This window comes from Pezoporus occidentalis, unplaced genomic scaffold, assembly GCF_034315485.1.
Source record: "Pezoporus occidentalis ecotype Australia unplaced genomic scaffold, CSIRO_AGI_Poc_V1 ctg177, whole genome shotgun sequence".
Taxonomy (NCBI): domain Eukaryota; kingdom Metazoa; phylum Chordata; class Aves; order Psittaciformes; family Psittacidae; genus Pezoporus; species Pezoporus occidentalis.
Window position 1 is genome coordinate 743724 of NW_026913607.1, and position 18581 is coordinate 762304.

The window sequence follows — 18581 nt, forward strand, 5'->3', positions numbered from 1 at the left end:
TTGAAGCAATAGCCACTTGCTAAAGTTAGGTGGAGACAGGCACAAACACCTGCACAGTCAGGTAATGTCTTCTCTGGAAGCCTGAGTATCTGTACCAAGAGGTCAACCTGAGAATGCCTACCAGCCAACATTAAGATGGAAGAAGATACTGTCCAAAGATCCTGCAGTGCTGAGAAGCCCATCCTGAAGACTCCTGTCTTTCAGCGGTCCTGGAAGCATTATCTTTGGGGGTTGCTCCCTTATTTTTCTTTCATAGGAGGCCAGGACATTGAGAGATTCTCTCTTCTTGTACTGCTGAGAAGAGCTTCCCTTTCTTTTTTCTGCTCAAGAGTCTTTTCAGGCTGCTGTGAGTCAGTGTTATTTCCATTACACTGTGCTTTCCTCAATCTGCTGAGCAGACAGCAACCAGCAGAGTATCTGCTGCTGTTCCTGGTATGCCTCTCTCAGTGTCTCAGCCTGTTAAACTCCAGAGCCTGCCTCATTTGGGGACATTCCTGAGACGCAGCAGTAGCACAAGTGAAGTGCTTCATGCTGGTCATTTTGCTATTTACCTGCAGGGTAGTGAGTAGCAGATGGGAAGAGCCTTTTGCACTCAGATGCAATGGTGAAACAGGCACCAACTGAGAAAGCTGGAGCTTCTGGAGACCTGGGGACAGCAGTGTGTCAGCTGTGCTTGGCTCTCACTCAGAAACTTCACCAGTAGAAGGCTGGAAGTGCTATAAATAAAATGCTGGATTCTGCTGGAGTTGGTGGTATTGATCCTGTGCTGGAGCCATCACAGGAACTTCCTATTTACTAGTTTATTTCATTGCTTGCTTTCTTTACTGTTTTGAGTAGGTTTTTTAATGCATTACTTTGATACAATATGTGCCTTTTAGTTAATGATAGGTACACCAAAACCAACTTCTTATTTTAATGTGAGATTTATTTTATGAACACTTAATTTTAAATGCCCACTGGTTCCTGCAAGGGATTTAGGGTATCACATAAAACGTGAATCACTGAGCCCTAGGAGACCTACCTGTATTCGGATGTTTCCCTTCTGACTGTAAGCATCAGTGGTGTGCATCAGTGCTGCTGACTATGAGCAAGTCATCTTCCTATGGGTCTACTTGCCTTGTGAGGGTTACCTGAGGAGCAGGACAAGCAACTAGTGGCTGTAAAGCTGGAGAAAGTGTCCATCTCTTTCTGAAATGATGCTGCCATTCAGCATGTAGCATGTCTTGGATGACCACCTAGTGGTTTCTCTGTGACTAACTCTGCTGTCAGTTCATTGAGGTTGCATGGAGCACTCACTGCTAGAGGAGAACAAAGCTTCACCTGGGTAGTCATCACACCCCCAGCACATAAAAAGGGTCCAGAAATGTGCGGAATACAACTTGTATGGCAGGAACTGTTAAGTGAATCCTTTCCACCTATCTGGATTAGGAGCTGCTACCGTAGATTTCATGAACAAAACGGTTTCTTCATGCACTTTGGCAAGGCAGTGCAGACCTTCACGATGGAGAGCTGTCGTTATGTCCATCAACTGGTCCTTGTTCACAGCCTTTTCCACTGCTTCGACTTGCCCTGTCACCTTCCTCATCTCCTTCAAATACAGCATGGTTTGTACTGAAAAGTGATGTACCCTTCTTTAGTTGTGCATGTGCATGCTGCTCAAGCCTTGCAGAAAGTGCCCTTTTCCAGTGAGAGCAACTTGATGGTGGCATTCTGTCATTGGGCTGATAACCAGAGAGGTGGATTGGGAGAAAGGGAGGAAAGGAAGGGTACTGTGTGCTTTAAAATGCCCAGATCAATTAATATAAAGATAAATACATTTATTAAAAGATTTCCATAGAAAGATGCCAGCCACTCTCATGCAGAAAGTCAACTGCATGTTTGCGTGTGCCAAACCAGCTTTTCCAAGCTAGCAGATGGCTACACTGGAGCAAGAGAACACCTATTTGCACTGTCTCAAAAGCTCTTCCAAGCACAGCATTTCTCGTCCCTTCTTATCCCCAAAATCCCCGCCATCTGAACAGAAGGAAGCTTGGAGTATGAAGAGCTTAAAGAGGACAGATGGCCATACCTACCTACACAAGAGACAAAATTGCAGAAGTACAGTAGGATAAAAAACTCATCAGGAAAACAGATTTGCAAAAGTGGCTGTTTCTGGTTTTCTCTCTGATACCTTGATCAGATGGTAGAAGTCTGTCAGCTGTTTGACTGAATTTGCATTATTTGTCTTAATTCTGCTATCCATAGTCTCTAGAGCAGGAGAAGAGCAGGTGGCCCTCATGGTTGGAGAACTTGGACTCCATCCTGCAAGAGCCAGAGCTTGCCTTTCATTCATCACAAGAGTGCCAGCTTCAGAGTAACAGTTCTGAGCTGCCAAAACCTTGTTGGAGGAAAGTAGCTTGGAAATACCAAAAGAATTAACATTTTTCATTCCAGCTCCCAGAAATCCCTGCTCATCATGCTGACTTCTTGGCTCAGTAGGCGCTTGTTGTCTAGTGAAGATGTATGTTTGTATATGTTATGAGCAATTCCCATGCTTTAAACAGGACTGTTTGCGAAAGAAAAGATTTCAACTGTCCTAGTTTGTATGGGGGATTTTTTGTTCTTAGATTTCAGACCTTTTTCTCATCTACTTATTATCCACCCCATGTCAGTAATCTGCATCTGAAGAAGATATGATTCTGATCTCCTTCCCTGTCTATGCATCAGCATTTTCACTTTGTCTTCCCATACTACCTTAAGACTCAGACATGGCCTGAACAGAAGTTTGGGCTGTAATAGAGAGTAAAACCTAATTTCTGTGCTTCCTTCAGTGCTTTGCTTCTGAGGGCTGAAATGTTCCATTCTTGTGTGTTCAGCAGGAAGATGGGTTTTGAAGAGGATGGACTCGGATTCTCAGCTTGTGGGTCTTTAGACTTTAGTTCAAATACTGCTGCTGACAAAAATTATTTCCCAAGTGTGTCTTGGGCTGTGTCAGAGGCAAAAATAAATCATAGCTGCTAAGCTTAAGGAGTGACTGGTTCAAAGGGGTTGTTGGAAGCTCTAGTCCTGGGCTTTGCAGCTCTAGGGACAGGTCAGGTCCCCAAAAGCAGATGAACGAAAGGCATTTGCAAGGTCCTAAAACCGTCATTATTGCATAAATGAAGGAAAAACAGCTCTCACATTCATGCCTTGACCTCCTGTGTGATCTCTGCTGAGCTCTAGAAGCTAGGGCACTAATCTCTGAAAGCAGCTCTTGCACTGTTATCTCAAGTGTTGCTCCTGGTCTTACTCATATAGCTGAAGTAGATGAGAATCCTCCTTGAAAACTGATTTTTGAGAAGGGCGACACACCTGACTATAAAGCACCATGAACATAATTGTAGTCCAGGGGAATATGGCCTGAGATGCGTTGTTTTGTAATGGTACTACATGACCCTCCCTGTTAATGCCTGCCTGCTCACTGTGCTAGGTGGAATGAAAGAAGGCTTGTAAAAAAATTGCAAAAAAAGATTTTTTAAGCTTCCCATTTCTGGAATTTCTTAACTTCAGCTTCAGAGGCGTAAAACATTAAGACAGTGTTGGATGCACAGCTTCAGAAGAGCCCAGGCTGCATCAGCTCCTTGGCTCTGTGTTTGCTAGGGTAGTTTATTTTGCTTCCTGTCCCTGTCCTGCAGGCTCTAGGAAGCTGTGGCTTAGCAGGTTGCCCTATGCTGGTTTAAGCCACAGCAAATACCCATGTCCCTGCTCTTAGCTCACAAGTGCTGTTAAGTAAAATGCATCAGCTTAACTCTCTGGAAGAGGTGCCTGCTGATGTGCTCTACCCTCATGTTTTCACTGGCTTAGGCTTGCCTTAAGCTGCAGTAGCTCTCTAGTGGTGCTTGGGATCAGTGGGAGAGCTAAATCCTCACAAAGGTGAGATTGTAGAAGAGGGAGGGAGATAGAGAAGGATTTGTGAGCTGACTCACCTTGGCTTGCTGCCGGAACTTACTGCCTCCAGAGCTGAGCAGTTGGTGTGGTGCATGGGGGTCTGCAGCCCACTGCTGCCCTCCCTGGTGTCTCCCCTGGGCTCTGTTTCAGATGTTTCCACCTCTGTTGGGGACATGCCAGAGTGGGCTAGGGTATGAGTGACATCCTCAGCAAAGCTGCAGGAGCAGGGCAGTGCCACAGTGTGCCTGAATCTCACCTGGGTCTGCCCTGGAGTGCCAGCCTGCTGAATGGGGTGTGCTGCAGGCACACAACCCACCAGGAACCATGTTTTGTCAGGGCTTGAATAGCAGAGCAGGCTGTCATGAAGCACGAGTTTCCCCACTACAGGGAAGGGAAAACGCCTGTCTCTTTGGACGTCATCTCTGCCACTACCTCATGCCTTTTTTTACTTGCAGGCTGGTTTGCAGACTTCTCCTTACAGAGAGCATCTGCCTCGAAGAGCAGGACGGCAGAAAACGTGTGCATGTGCAAGGGAGGAAAGTTTTTCCTCCCTGCCGTGGCTGGGAGATAGATGCAGATGTGAAGCCTGTTCCCTGCCCCACCATGCACCCAGCTCACTGTGCTCTTCAGGCACCAATGCATCCCCAGCATCTCTGCCCCTGTTGTCAGGGTTCGTTCTACCAATGCTCCAGCTAATTTTTGCTTGATGAGCAGACGCTGACTCTCACTGCTGGGCACTGCCTTGTCCTGTCACCACCCCTCTCTGGTTTCTCCTCTTTTTTTTTTTTTTTCCTTTTAATGAGGTCACTTGAACTTCTCCATCTAAATTAGCTGTCCTAATGACCAGATGTTCCTTGGAGTTCTTTGGGACAGGGTGAGCGGAGAGGTGGAGAGAGGAGAAGGAGCTTCTTAGCAGATGCCTGCTTTCCCCTGCTCCCTGAAGCTGCTTTAGCTGAGGACAGAGGGGCAATGGGGAACAACAAAACAGGGGCAGCAGGTATGAATGTGCACCCAGCACCAAGTACACTGCCCGCAAAGCAGTCAGGGACCAGAATTTTTGAAGAAGCATCTCTGAACAACACTGTGCTGGCAGGGCTGGAGGTCCAGAATAAAGCCCAGGGGGAAAAGAAGGGTGAATGTCCTTTCTCCTGGAGCTGAAGCATTCGTGAGCAGTTGAGAAAGTTGTAGTTCCCCTGGTTCCATCAAGGACAAGCCAGAGCTGGGGCTGAGCATGTCTGTTCCCCTTCAGCCTGGACACAGAGGGAAAGGTTGCTGGTGGGGCATGGGATGCCTGCTGCCAACCCCTGTGGGTCTGTATCAGTCTTGGTAGGCTGCTGGAGAGCATTGCTGCCCCATGTGCCTGGGGCAGGCATTCTGGCTTGTGATCGCACCATTTGCCTAGCAGGTCCCATGTGGCTTAGGTGTGCAGCTTTGACTAGGAAGCCCCCCTTCCAAGATGCACTGTGGAGCAGGAGCAGGCTGTGCAGTGGGATCCTCTGAAAGGGAAGGAGCGTAGGAACGGCATTGACTGGGCATGTGGGGCGGGCTGGGAGCATGACCAAGGGAGCCTGCAGCAAGCAATCAGAAGTTCAGGCCCTGAGTTGGAAAGATGGCCTGATTTCCAAGTTTTGCCTCTTTTGTCTCTTTTTTTTCTACATGAGTTAGTTTTGTTTTTTCTTGTGCCCTTTCTCACTGGCTGCTTGAACTCACCCTGTTGCTTTGGGAGATGCATTTCTAATCGCGTAATCATTCCAGCCAGTAGTTAATGTACCAACAAGGATACTATTGTAATTGGAGGATTTATTACTGCTGCTGTGAAACAACTGCCGTGCCTCCTTGCTTAAGTCTTTGGCTCCCTTCTTGCCTTCTGCCAGCAGCTGAATCAGTAACAAACTGTGCTTTTAAAAAGCTGCAGACTGGAGTTGTTTTATTTTTCAATTTTTATTTTGTTTTCCTGTTCTTACCCCAGAATGCTGCTGTGATACAATTGCAAGGGACTTCAGTGCTTCACCATGCATTCTTGATTGTACATCAACTGAAAGTGACTTCATAGTTCAACTTCTCATTTAAAATAAGGCTTAAATGTTTGCATGAGGATTAAAAGTATCCTCTGTTTTTCTTTAGACTACAGACCCAGTTCTGCTTACCCCTTCAGAAGCTTGAAGTTAATTCAGTAATTCATAAAGTAATTCAAAATTCATATTCTTTCTAAATTTAGTTCAACAATTACTAGTCTTTTATCTGCCTTTCATTTAAATCTACCTTTAACCATCCTTATTTCTCAGTGCAGGTGGGCTTTACCGAAGGAAAGTAACCCCCAAACCAACCGGATTATTAGCACTTCCCTTGTGTTTTCCCTGTGGTATGTGTTGGCAGGTAAGAAAGAGAAGAGGGAATTTTGCACAGAGACCCCACACCCCCAGTCGCACTAAAGATTTGCATCCTCATATTCTGGTCTCAGGCGGGACTTCAGGCAGTGGCGGAAACACAAGCAGCAGCAACAGGATCAAAGCTTTCATCTGCCTGCTGCAGACCACCTGCAATTCTCTAGCTGGGACTTAAAAATAAGGCAAGCAAAGGATGCTACCAGCGGCATGGACTGCTCAGTTTTGTCCCCCTGCAAAGGTGACATTTGAGGGTCTTTATCAGTTTTGCAGCATAGCACATTATGTGTTTTCCTCCTCACCAAAGTCATTATGCAGACTTTTGGTTGTCAAGAAGTCACAGTGTCTGATGTGCTGCAGCAGGTGTGCATCATCATGTACAGCTAATTGCCAGGCACGAGGGTTTGGGAGGATTACATTGCTAATCTAGGTATCTTCCCTGACTTATTGCCACCACCTTCCTCCTGTCACATGTATGCACGCGTATTTGGATCCTGTAAGGAATAGAAGTCAGTAGTGGTGTGTGGGAGGGATATAAGGAGCATGGCTCCCTGAGAGCTTGCAGTGGGTGGGAGGGTCCAGGTCCCTTCCGTCCTTGTGCTCCAACCTGCTTTGCCTCCCATGGTGTTTTTCAGTGCTTGCCAGTGCTCACCTCTGGACTGGTGGCACTGACACTGCAGTTTAAACACTCTTGAGCAGCTTGTTTCTGTCTTGCATGCACGACCAGAGGGGTTGGGGGAGGAGATTCATGGTGCTGAACTGGGATCCCTGTGGGGCAGCAAGATGTCACAGGGCAGATGGAAACATAACTCTTGCACTAATTCCCTGCAAAATCCAGAGTGGTATTTCTCAGCCAGAAGCAGCTCCCCAGGATTTGCATGCTACACTTATTTGTTCTTCCTAAATAGTTCACACTTGACACTTGGCAAGCTTAGCTGTCTGCAGGCAGTATGAAGTGGGCAGTTGGGGAGACAGGGTAACACCATAGGGTGCCTCTAAAGTGCATCAGTGGGTAAAAGCTATAACAAAATCCAAGGGAAGAAGAGGCAGCAGCCCAGAAATGATGCCAGGTAGCCTGTGTCCGTTGTTTTACTCCTGAAGAGCCTTCAAGTGTAAGGGTACTGTGTTGCTAAGTGATTTTCACAGTGTTGTTTTACCAGCTCAAGCTAGGGAGCCTCTGGCTGCCAGCCAGATGCTCCTTCTGCATCACTTAACAAGGAAACGGCACCTCATGCTGCCTTGCTTGGGAGTAGATGAAGTATTGATAGCTCTCTGGTTTGTATCCGGCACATAAAAGCTTTCCTCTTGGAGGTTATTGGGGGTTTTGGATACCCCAGGATGAACTAGAACCAGCCTGCAGAGAAGGGAGACCTCTTTGTCTACATGGGCATAATTCAGCATGGCACTGGGAGCTGCTGGAAACAGAGGTGGTCCTGGGGCTCAGAAGAATGTTGAGGCATGCACCGAGTCGAGACCTGGGAACTCCAGTCTGCTCCCTGCTTTTTTTCTGTAAGGAGACTGTAAGGCAGTTCCTTGTCCTAGAGTTAGCCCTGCTTAATTCACCAGGTGCTCATTGATTGCATGTTACTGAGGTGGGTTTGACTGGAGCTGGCTGTGCAGGCTTCCTGAGGAGGAATGCCCGTGGGCATCACCCGGGTAAGGGAGGGAGCATCTCCAGGCTCCTTCCTTGTCCTTTTCCCAACAGCAGGTACCCGGGACTCTCCCTAGCTGGGTCCCTGACACCCTCTAGTGGCAATATTTACAGTCAATATTTCAGGAGATTTCAAAACGTGGTGGGGTTGGGAACACCCTCTGCTTAGCAGCCCACTCACCAGTGAGGACCTGTCCCAGTGCCTTCTGCAGGAACCTGGGGCTTTGGGACCTAGTAGGAAATGTTGAAAAGAGGGAAAAAACCCAGCAGCTGGGTAAGAAAGAGCAGACAAGAGGACATGTCCTGCAGCACCCCTCTTGGCTCGGATTCAGGTATGGCCTTGCTACCCTTCTTACAGTGATGACTGTCATGTAAGCTTACCCTTGCTTTCAAGTAGAGCTCTGCTTGCAGAGTGCCCAAGAAATCCTGGTGCATCCTGCTGCAGGCGGCTGCAGGATGCTTGGGGACAGCTTGGCAGTGTGATGCCTGGCAGCGGAGCCAAGGCTCCTGGGTGGACACTATGTAAAGAGTTACTCATGTCCCGATACACAAACTGATGTCTTTGAAGCCCCAGTAGGGCAACTGGCTTGGGAGGAACTTCTGATAATCCACCTCCCCATGAGCAGTGTCGAGCACAAGGGGATTGGCGAACACCTTCACAGCATTTTCTGCTTGCTTTTCTCTGTGTGTCTTCCAGTCCTGATCTAGCCTGATGGGCTAAGCCATGCCTGTAGCCCTCCTGTTGGCACAGGCCAGCCTGGTCTGTGCCCTGTGGTGGTGTGTAAGCCCCAGCAGACCTGCAGCCTTGCTGCAACAGTCCCCAGCACTCCACAGCACTCAGAAGGATGTGCTCATTGGGTTTCTGTAATGAGCTGTGACCTGTTACCATGTTTGGCTGCCTCTTGAGAACAGTATTTTCCCCTTTCTCCTACCCACTTCCCCCCTCCCAAATCTGGTACCCAATGTGCATCTTGCAGTGTAACTGAAACAGTTGTTTGTGCATTGTTGGCCAAGCATGAGAGCAGTGGTGCAAAGTACAGAGCCTTACCACTGGCCTGGCCAGCTCTGGGCTCTTGCCTGTCCTTCTTGAGGTCTAATCCTTTGGAAACTGGGCCCTCATTTAGCAAGTGGGTCTCTAGTCCTCCTGGTTGAGAAGGTGAGAACAACCAGGTGTATGTCTGTGTCATGCTGATGTAAGACAACAGCCTCAAGGCTGCATGCAACCTAAAAGGTCTTGCTGATTCTTCTAACTGGGAGGATCCTGGTTGGCTTTTTTAACCAACAGAGCAAGAGGAATGTAGCACAGCGTGTCAGGTGTTACCACAGTTAAGTTAGAGCCTTTAACAGCACGCCACCACCTACTGATTTTCCTCCAGGAATGCATTTTGCAGTAGCTTGCCCATGTGGTGTAAAAGACGCTAACCCTCCAGCCAGATTCTGACCTGGAAACACAAAGTAATGCTTCTAGCTGTTGAAATGGTGTCCATGCCAGCCTCCAACCTCCTTGAGGCAATCCCTTGAATGGCAAGGCAAGTGTTTGATTGAGGCCCAGCCTTTGGACAAGCTTCCTGGTGTTCCTCCTAGGGAGAGGGCAGCTCCACATCTGGCAAGCCAAGTGTCTGCCCCTTTCTCAAGCATGACCTTGTTTGTCCCGCAGAGCCAGGCAGGCTCTTGGAGGTAAGCAGCAATTCACTCTCTGCCTTATGCTTAGACAGAGAGCAGCCATGCTACTGAGCTGTGGGAGCACACAGCCAACCAATGGAGTGTGCAGAGCTCTCAAACTGGGGGAAGGAGAGTAAGCATGCTTTCTTCACTGATACCCACTTTCACCTCATAAGCTGTTGTGCAGAGGCTGGTGTAGCAGGGAGCTCTGCCTTTGAAGCAGCTCAGCAGGAAAGTAACTCCAGCAACGTGATGATCAGGGTTAATTTATTTAAATAAAGTAAGAAAAGTTACAAGAGCCCGTGGCTGGAGGGCAAAGAAAAATCTGTGTGGCTCTGGAAATTATTCAGGAAGGTCTGAAATGAGAAATTCAAATGTTATCGTGCAGGCGGCATAAACCAGCAAGGTTAGATGCTGCTGTCACCACTGGTTTGGGAATCAGAGGGAAGGGGAAGGGGCAGAGAGAGGCAGAATCCTTTTCATGGTCTGCCAGAGGTTATTGCTGGTGAGCAGAGGACAGGAGCCCCAGCAAGGAAGATGAGAGGAAAAGATAGAGGATGAGACATAGTTACAGGGCACAAGCAGTGGCCTGCGATGTCAGTGACCTTACAAGGTACTTCCCCTGTCACGGGCAGTAAATTCCCTGGGTACTGAACACGTGGTAAAAGAAAATGCTCCCATCCGGGCTGGACTTGGGAAGATTTCCCTCTCATTTATATCATCTCATGGGTTTTTTCTTTCTTCTCTTCTGGTTATGATTTTTCTGCCATAAACAATCATAGCAGTTGTCTTCACTGCAGCTTATTGCTTTCTGTAGCTGTGCTTGAATGAAATAGATGCAGCTTTCAGCAGCTTACCTAATTTCATCAAACCTTCCAGTGCTGTCAATGAAACTGAACTGAGATAGGTTGATTATATTTCACTGGTATGCAGCGAAACTGTGGGCATTAAAAGGCTTTCTAACACTGCCTTGTCTGCAGAACTGGGGAGAAGGTTTGCATTCTTCCTTCCATGTCATGTTTCTTGAGACAACAAAGTCAGAAAGGCTTCTTTTTAAGAAAGTCTATCTTCTGCTGGTAGAACCTCATGCTAAAATTAAGGTGCTTGGTAAAATCATGCGAGGTTGTGGGGCTGCAGTGTTCTTTTTTATCCTGATTTTAGCGGCTGTACTTCCTTCCCTCTGGTTAATCAATTGGAAAAGTAGCCAGCAGTTTTATTGCCTTGACATGTCTGTCCTGAGCAGGCACTGGGCAGGCTGCAATTAGTGCATTACTGCCCTCAGAGGAGACACTTTCTTCCAAATGTTCAAACCCCTTCGTTTGGCCTGAGGGGATCGTTAAAACATGAAATGATATAAACAAAGGAGAGGGGAATTTAATCTCCTGACTCTTTTATGAAGGAAGATTAAAGGAACTATGTTTAGCTTGTCCCCACTAGTGACTGAGGTGTGAAGACCATGCCAGGGCTAAGGACTGGCTGAAGGATGTGGGTGGGAGAGGGGTCATGAAGTATGCTGGGGGCACACAATGAAGGGGAAGTTGCCCATTATGAAATGCCTTGATGGAAAGTATTAAGCTGTGCTGCTCTGCAGCATGATGGAAAACCCTGTGCAGTTACTGGGGCCACTGATGAGGAATTTAAGCACAGCACTGGAGTATGTGCTGCAGGTCATGGTCTTTCCCAGCCGAAGGTTTGGGGAATGATTCTCCTCTTTTGGAGGGCTAGATGTGAGCTAACAGGCCTTTGCCAATACTTAACAATTAATTACAACTGTAAAAAGAAACCTCTCTCCCAGCTCTCTGGGCTTTAGACTCAGCATTTTAGTATCACTAACTCCCATGCTGTTTCCCTATCCCCCTTTGCTGCAGTGATTCCTGACTCACTGCGAGTCACAGCGGTCCCACAGACACTGAACAAAGTGGAGCACGACTCCCTGGAGCTGAAGTGTGAGGTGTCTAAGAGCACAGCCCAGCACAGCCATGTCTCCATTGCCTGGTACCGGCAGCGGGGCAGCGAGGTGCCTGTTGAGGTCATCTCCCTCAGCCGTGACTTTGTCCTGCGGGCTGGCAGTGCCTATGCCCAGCGGCATGCTACAGGGGACATTCGCTTGGACAAAGTTGGGGAGACCACCTCAAAGCTCACCATCTACAACCTCCATCCTTCGGATCAGGGCGAGTTTTACTGCGAGGCAGCAGAGTGGATCCAGGACCCTGACAAGGCTTGGTATGCCATGACCCGCAAGCGTTCCCAGGGTGCCATCGTCAGTGTGCAAGCCACCGGTCAGTGTCTTCTCTGCCTGTTCTCGCTCAACTGGGTGGTGGGAGGAGTTGGAAAATGGGGCTGTGCCTTGTTAGGTGGCTGGGAATTGGGTGGCAGGCTTTGTCTCCTGATGTGGTCACTGAGCTGGGACTGACACAGGAGCTAAAACAGATCTTAAGCACTTGGTTCTAGCACAGGCAGTGAGAGTTTTGGTAAGTGGGGAGGAAAGAGTGACGCAGCAGAAAATAAAACTAAATCTTCGAGCAAGTGTTTCTGTATTGCACAAGGTCTTTTTGCAAGTCAAAATCCTTCTCCCAGGCCACAGCACAGGTTCCTTCTAAGGATCTAAAGACCCAGCTGAGCTCTTTCTTCCTCTCTGATATCCCCAAAGGCCTTGACTCTTGACCCTGGGCCAAGCAGGGTCTGAACAGGACTAGGCTCCAGGTCACATCCTACAGCACCACTGGATTCTGATGTTGCAGCAGAGCTGCTCCCAGGAATAAAGTCTGGAGGAAAGGGTTATGATTAGGGAAGCCTTGCAGCTTATGGCAGCAAGCTGCCTTTCCTACAGCATGGCCAGCCTGGGATCCCACAATGAAAGCAAGCCCCTAACCCGTTCACGTGCAGATGTGCATGTCGAAGGGATGTTGACCAAGCAGGGAGGAGCAAGTTGTAAATACTTTGCAGAGGTGTGCTGACTGTCTTGATGGGCTTTCCATGCTGACTTTTGGGCTTGATGGTCTTTTCCATGCTTTCAATGTTGGTTTGTCTCTCCCAGATAAGGAGTTCAGTGTCCGGCTGGAAACAGAGAAGCGGACATACATTGTGGGTGAGCCGGTGGAGTTTCGGTGCATCCTGGAGGCTCAGAATGTCCCTGACCGCTACTTCTCCATCTCCTGGGCTTTCAACAGCTCCCTCATTGCCAGCCTGGGACCCAACGCTGTGCCGGTGCTCAACAATGAGTTTGCCCAGCGCGAGGCCCTGGGCCAGCTCAAGGTAGCAAAAGAAAGTGACAGTGTTTTTGTGCTGAAGATCTACCGCCTCCGCCTTGAGGACAGTGGCAAGTACAACTGCCGGGTCACCGAGCGGGAGAAGACTGTCACGGGGGATTTCATCGACAAGGAGAGCAAGCGGCCAAAGAACATCCCCATCACTGTCCTGCCGCTCAGTAAGTAGAGACTTTCCCATGCCCTCCTGGGGCCATTGCTCTACTGAGCAGCTATGTGGTGAAGTTGTGATGTGCCGAAACTTCGGCGGTGGGGAAGAGGGAGGATAAGAGTTTGCATGCTGTTGAGGCTTGGAATCCCAACTGGCAAGATACTTCATTTTTTGATGGTAAGGGCATGATAGAGAAGGAGGGATATGTGTTGGGTTTGTAGGTGGTGAAGCATGCCCCCACCTTGGTAATGACTTCCTTGAGTTGAAAGAATGTGTGACAGCCTCTGACTTGCTCCTCACACTCTCTCCTTTGCTTGCTCTGCAGAGCTGGGTGCTCTGAAATACTCTGCAGGCATTATGGGGAGACCAGCTTGGCTTTGGTTTATCCTAAGAGCTGCTAGGTTCCTGCAGGCTGTGCAGTGGCTGTTCTTCAACTGTCTTGCAAGGCAACTGTACTGGGAGAAACCAGGGTTCATGTGATCTTCAGCCCTGGTCTGCTCTTCAGCATGGAGCTCTGTTGAGGTCACTGTGTGTCTGCCAACCCTCGTGAAAACAGCCCTGCCAGAGGCTTGCCTGAATGTCTTTTGTATTTGTCAGACCAACAGGATGAATACAAAAATAACAGGGTAAGAGGAGAGGGTCCACTGATTGATTCCTTGTTTTGCTCTCTGAAACTCGGGTAGCTGTGGCACAATGAACCATGCACATGTTGCTGAGGCTGCCCTTGCAGTGGGGTTTGACCAAGCAGAGGGTAACTGCAAGAGGATTTTGTGCAGTGTTTATCTGCTATCTCTTAGGTTTCAAGGGAAATGCAAACCTTTCCTCTAGCTTTTTTTCCCCTCCTTATTTTTCTGAAAGAAATTCTGTTTCTTTTCTCTCCTACCAATATTTGGTCTCATTTGTTTGGCTTTGAAAATTACTGGAGCTGGAAATCTTGCACTGGACAGATGTCTAAAATTTAATAGTTCTAGGCACAGCCACTTTTCAGACAGATTTCATTCTTGCCATTTGATTAATCACCAGCTCTAGGAACAAATGTGATGATTTTTCATGGGTGCTACGTGTCCATAGCTCTGACCGGAGACAGCAGGAGTAACCAACACTCAGTGTCTCTGAAAAAAACAGACATAAAGCCTTACATTTTGGGAAGCTCAGGATATGAGGGTTTTTTGACGTTACCAGACATTGATAGCTACCTCTAGTGTCACTAGCGATGGGAGTTAGGGAGAGCTTCTCCCAGAAAGGGTTGTAGGAATGGACATGACAAGATGGTGATCATGGTGATGTGAACTGAAAAGCCCAGGGAGCTGGAAGCTTTTTTTGGCAGAGCCATTTCCATGCGCTACATGTTGTAGCAACACACATTCCAAGTTCTGCTGAGATTCCATCCTGAATCTGCGACCAGAAGACGCATCAATGTCTCATGAACCATAGGCAGAGAGATTTCTCCCGATTTTGACCTACACCTGCTTTGAGTATGCCAGTCACCAGGAGCAGCTCGCTGCCCACAGGCTGGTTTTGGATGTGGTCACGCATGAGGTTAAGGCATGCCTGGACCCAAATCCATGGGCAGTTTCCTGCACCTGGTAGAAAGCCTCTCTGGCTGGCAGCGTCCTTCTTGCAGACCAAGAAGTGGCGAGTGTGTATCATCTCCCCTGTGTATATGCGTTTCTCCCCTTAGAGACCAGCATCTCCTTGGAGATTATCAACAACGCCAGCAATGTCTTGGAGGGGGAGAGCCTGCGCTTTGGCTGCAACGTGCGCTCAGGCTTTGGGCCCCAAAGCCGCCTGTCTGTTGCCTGGCACCTGGTGGACAAGCTGAACCGGCGCAGTGAAATTGTGCGTCTGGATCGGGAGGGCACGCTGCAGCCAGGCCCCTTGTACACCGAGCGCAGCAGCTATGGGGGCATCCAAGTGGAGCAGGTCCGGCCTGGCTCCTTCACCCTGGAGATCTTCAACAGCGTCAAGGCAGACGAGGGCCACTATGAGTGCCGGGTGGCGGAGTGGACACGGACACTGGATGGGGAGTGGCAGATGGTTGGGGAGCGCCACACAGGCACCCCGGTGTCCATCACTGCTCTGGGTGAGTACTTGAGGCGCGGGGGACCATGGGGCCTTGCTCCCTGTGTGCCCAGCACCCCCCAGGAGGTCACCTGTGAACAACTGGGGCTGCTCTCGGCCCTGTGCCCTTTGCTTGCCAGCACAATGGAGGTACCCAGCAGCTCCCAGTAGGTTGGTGCAAAATGCCTGCATGCTCTGTTGCATCTGGGGACAAAGTCTAAGGGGTGGCTGTGGCAGGAGCAAAGCCAGGGATGGCTAAGGACAGGGGCAGTGCTTCCAGTGTCCTTCCAAGGAGAGAGGCTGCTATCCCCACAATACTGAAGCCAAGCTGTGGGCAGTGCAGTGGTGGTGCTACGTCGGCAGCCTGTGGGCATCAAAGCCTCCTACATGCCCTGGGTAAACCTTATCTCTACTAACCAGACCAGGAGAGCAGAAAGCTGCAGCAACTGTCCAGACACCAGAAATGATGAACATCTCTGACAGCATCAGAAGTCTGATGAAGGCATGGGCCAGGAATCGTCCTCACTTCCTCTGTAAGGAGGCCCTGAGCTGCTGGCCTGGAACCATAATGTTGTCCATGACCAAGCTGAACTAGGACCTGGAATCATTGCAGCTAGTACTCTGCTCTGCAAAAGGGCTCCTCCATTTCAAACACAGTGTGACCACATTGGTTTAGGAGAGGGCAGATAGGGCATTAGGGATTTTGGATGGATTGTGAATTACTTTGGTCCTGCTCAGGCCTTGCTATGTTAAGTTCAGGACTGGTCCCCAAAGTGCTCTGCAGGAGGCTGAAGAAGGGATGACTTGTATGAGGCCGCGGATTTGCAGAATAGCAGGGCTATAAACAATCAGGGAGCTCTATTGAAAGGTCGAGATAGGAATTTTGGGTTGTTGGGTTTTTTTGCTGTTCTCTATAGTATTAATCTTAAGCTTTGGCAAGATATGTGAAAGACCAGACTTCAAAGTTGTATCTTACTCTGATCAAAATCTTGCTTTTTCCTCCTTTCCTGCCCTTGACTTTTGACCTTCTTGCAGAGGCTGTTCTGTCTGCAGCTAGAAATCTTCGCTATATAATTTCCAAAAGCAGGTAGGGATGTTAGTTCATATAGAACTAAAGGCAGATTCCCATCTTGTTTTAATGGCATCTTCCTCATGAGGTCAGCAGCATTTGGCCTGCTGTAAGTCAACATATCAGCCCTTTTCTTTATTCTGCCATTTGCAGAAGTGATGAAATTAAGTGTTGTGGTTTTAAAATGTGTCACTTTTACTCTTGTTAAAATATAAGATGCTTGGAATTGCCCTGCAATTCCAGAACATGTGTTGGAAAGGTAGTTGCCTGTCCTCCTTTGCTCCTTCTCACAGAGGAATTGCTGGCTGTTGGGCACATAAAGTCAAGTCCTAAGAAATTCCTAGGTCCTCTTCTTATAACTAGCAAAGCTGAAGTAGATCATGAAAATACTGAATATTGTTTTGTTACTGCTGAATCTGGTATTTTTTGCTCATCGTAATGTTTTTGAAGTATCCTGAAAAACTCGAATGGAAGGTGCTAAGAAGTAGCAAGAAAGGTTTATGGCTATAGAAATTGCTAGTAAAAAAAAATGTAGTAAATTTAGTGACACTCACATTTCAAGTTAAGGTCTAATCATTTGCCAGTCTGCAAGGATAAGAAACTCTTTAGCTGAACCAGCACAGATGATGTTCCCCCCATAAATGTTAAGACCCATAAATCTATCTACAGGGTGGCTTGGTAGCCAGAAAAGGGATGTGGTGTTGGAAGAGACCAGATGTCCCTGAACTAAGGATCTGGAGTGCCCAGTAGGGACTTCAGTCCCTGCCTGGCATGGGAAGGTGTAGGCAGGTGGGGAGGAGCAGGGGCAGGCTGCTGTGTTTTTGCAGTGAGGTCTTGCAGAAAATCTGCCCGCTTCTGTGCATGGCTTCTCTCCTTTTTTACCAAGTCCAAAGGAAGAAGGACCTTTGTGTTAGCCCTAAGTGCCATGAGCATGTTGGTTGAGTTGAAGACCTGGAAAATATACCTGGCTTTCACACGGCAGTCACCTCCCTTCATCAAGCTTCCTTGCCCAGGCCAACTGGAGATTAAACATTACAATATCAGCTGGTCTTGGTGAAATGAAGTTGGCTTTCTAGGGTCATCGCCAGTGTGTTGGCACTCTGAGGTAGGCCCAGTAACATACTTGCCAGGGCTGGAGGGCTGCTGCAGGGTGTGAAGGTAAGGGTTACATGGGGATGAGATTCAGCAGTCCTGAGAGGACACAGCCTGAGGTCTTGCTTTCCTCCCCTGGGTAATCACTGAACATGTTGCTTTAATCCCAAAGACTGACCTGTTCTCTTAGTAGTCGCACATCCTGGAGCTCTGTCACGGTGGTGCCGTAGGACTGCAGAAGCACTTGCAAGAAGCGTGCAGATACAGTGGTGTTCATGCTGTGGCCAGTGCAGCCCATGGCTGCAGTTCTGAGGGTTGCAGTGAGTTCCTAGCTCACCTCTCAAGCTGCAATGTCAAGCCAGTGGCAGGCTGAAGCTCCATGCTTATCCACATCTTCCTGTTTCTGCTGCACACTGACTGGGGTCTCCCCCAGTACCAGTGGCTGGGACAGTCAGGGGAAGGAAGAAGAGCTGCCAGCCAGTGTGGGACACCCCACAGAGCCTTCCAGGAAGGGAGCACTTCTTGGAGATATTGCTGGTAGAAAACAAGGTCCCTTCTAAATCTGCTGACCAGACTGAAGTTATAGGAAGAGAAGAAAATACTGCTCCCTGCAGCTAGGAACAAATAAGCAATGGAAGCACTCTGACCCAAAATGTAAGCCACTCAACTGGGAATATGTTATCTTCAAGTTACTAACAGACTGCTAGTTTTAAACTCCCTTAAACAAACAAACTGCTGAGGGTAGACAAGTCAAAATGTATTGATCAGCTTGCAGAGTGGTAGACGTGAGGATAACTGCATAAAGCAGTCCTGGAGCTGTGATCTGGAAGAGACAAAAGCTGTGCTGTGTGAAGAACAGGAGCAACCAGCTTCTCTTTTAGTTGCCTTCGTCTCTGGGTTTTGTAACCACTGACACCACTCCAGAGCATGAAAGAAGGCTGCTCCTTGCTTTCCTCATTGTTACCTGCAGCAGCCAAGTATAGACCTGGGCAGGGTGGGGACAGGACGACAAGGTGGAGGTCCCCTGCCTGAAAGGTGGGTGTGAATCGTGGGGTCTGCCAGCTGTCAGACAGGTGCTGGGTAGCTGCTCTGCCTGGTGCTGCTCCCTGGTGCCACTGCGTTGCTGTGTTTCTGTATGGGGCTTGGCAGCCTGCAGAGGCTGGTGCTCACCTCTGGGTCTCAGGGTATCTACTCCCCTGGGTGGAAATCAGGGACGATACTGCTGCCGCTGTAGCCAGTGCTCATGCAAGCAGTTGTCACTATGCAGCAGGCATTTAAGTGTGGTTTTGCCACTGCTTTTTGTGCTCACTTTGCAATTGCAAATAAGAAGCCAGCACAA

The 18581-nt window shown here is 48.6% G+C and overlaps 1 protein-coding gene across 5 annotated transcripts in view; it reads left to right on the plus strand.

Moving 5' to 3' along the window:
* IGSF3 (immunoglobulin superfamily member 3) overlaps positions 1-18581 on the plus strand; it is a 156684-nt gene that overhangs the window by 110602 nt on the left and 27501 nt on the right. For 4 of the 5 annotated variants that reach the window (XM_062614649.1, XM_062614653.1, XM_062614648.1 and 1 more), the window contains 3 exons: positions 11472-11882; positions 12641-13030; positions 14702-15103. In XM_062614649.1, the coding sequence (XP_062470633.1) occupies positions 11472-11882; positions 12641-13030; positions 14702-15103 (1203 nt within the window). The remainder of the gene's footprint in view (positions 1-11471; positions 11883-12640; positions 13031-14701; positions 15104-18581) is intronic. The other variant, XM_062614652.1, reaches the window with a different exon arrangement.